We start from the raw sequence: 966 nt of genomic DNA, 5'->3' as shown, positions 1-966 counted from the left end.
AAAGGGAAAGGGAGAGAGAAAGGGAGAAGAGAAAGAAATAGGATAGAGAAAGAGAAATGAATAGGAATAGAGAAAGTTTAAGAGATATTGACAGACACAGAGATATAGAAAGATATAGAGAAAGAAATATAGAAAGAGATCGAGACCGAGATAGAGATAGGTATATGGATAGAGAGAGAGACATAGAAAGAGATAGAAACAGAGATATAGAAAGAGATAGGAATAGAGATATGGAAAGAGATATGGAAAGAGATAGAGAAAGATATAGAGAAAGAGATATAGATAGAGAACGAGATAGAGAACGAGATAGAGAAAGAGATATAGATAGAGAACGAGATAGAGAAAGAGATAGAAATAGAGATAGAGATATGGATATAGAAAGAGATAGAGATAGAGACCATGATTTAAATTCATCATTTAAAAGCATAAAAAATTTCAACTCCTTTGATATATCAAAAAAACGATGTAATGGAATTGATTCTAATGTAAATAAGAAACGATCATATATTAATGAAAATAATAATAATTATTCTGTAAAAAAAATACATGATGAAAATACACATTATGAACACACAGATAAAGATAGATATGTGTATAATTCAAATGATGTACATAATAGGAAACATTCTAGCAATAAAAATAAATTAAATGATACCGATAATTGGGAAAAAAAAATGTCAAGGCTAAAGGAAAAATTAATAAAAAAAAATATAGGAAAATAAGGAAAAAACAAAAATTTATTTTGTTTATGTATATATTATGTGACTGTGCACACTGGAGATTTTTTTTAAATATTAATAATAATAAAATGCGATAAGTGCTGAAAAATATATTTCACAAAGTCTTTAATAAAAATTGTTTTAATTATATGCATATATATATATGTGTATAAGAGTAATTATTAAAAATGAAAGCTTTTATTTATTTGAACTTTTTTTTTTTTTTTATTTCATAAAATCTTATCAC

General features: G+C 25.2%; 1 pseudogene across 1 annotated transcript; it reads left to right on the top strand.

The window, feature by feature from the left end:
• On the top strand, positions 1-722 carry PRSY57_0010200C (hypothetical protein; annotated as a pseudogene; the record flags this gene model as incomplete). The annotated part of the gene is made up of 1 exon: positions 1-722. A coding segment is annotated over one exon (722 nt), but the record flags the coding sequence as incomplete, so codon positions are not given.
• Positions 723-966: the final 244 nt, after the last annotated feature.

Source organism: Plasmodium reichenowi (assembly GCF_001601855.1).
Source record: "Plasmodium reichenowi strain SY57 chromosome Unknown, whole genome shotgun sequence".
NCBI classification, from domain to species: Eukaryota; Apicomplexa; class Aconoidasida; order Haemosporida; family Plasmodiidae; genus Plasmodium; species Plasmodium reichenowi.
The sequence above is the reverse complement of the archived record's forward strand: the minus strand, read 5'-3'. Positions and strand labels throughout refer to the sequence as shown.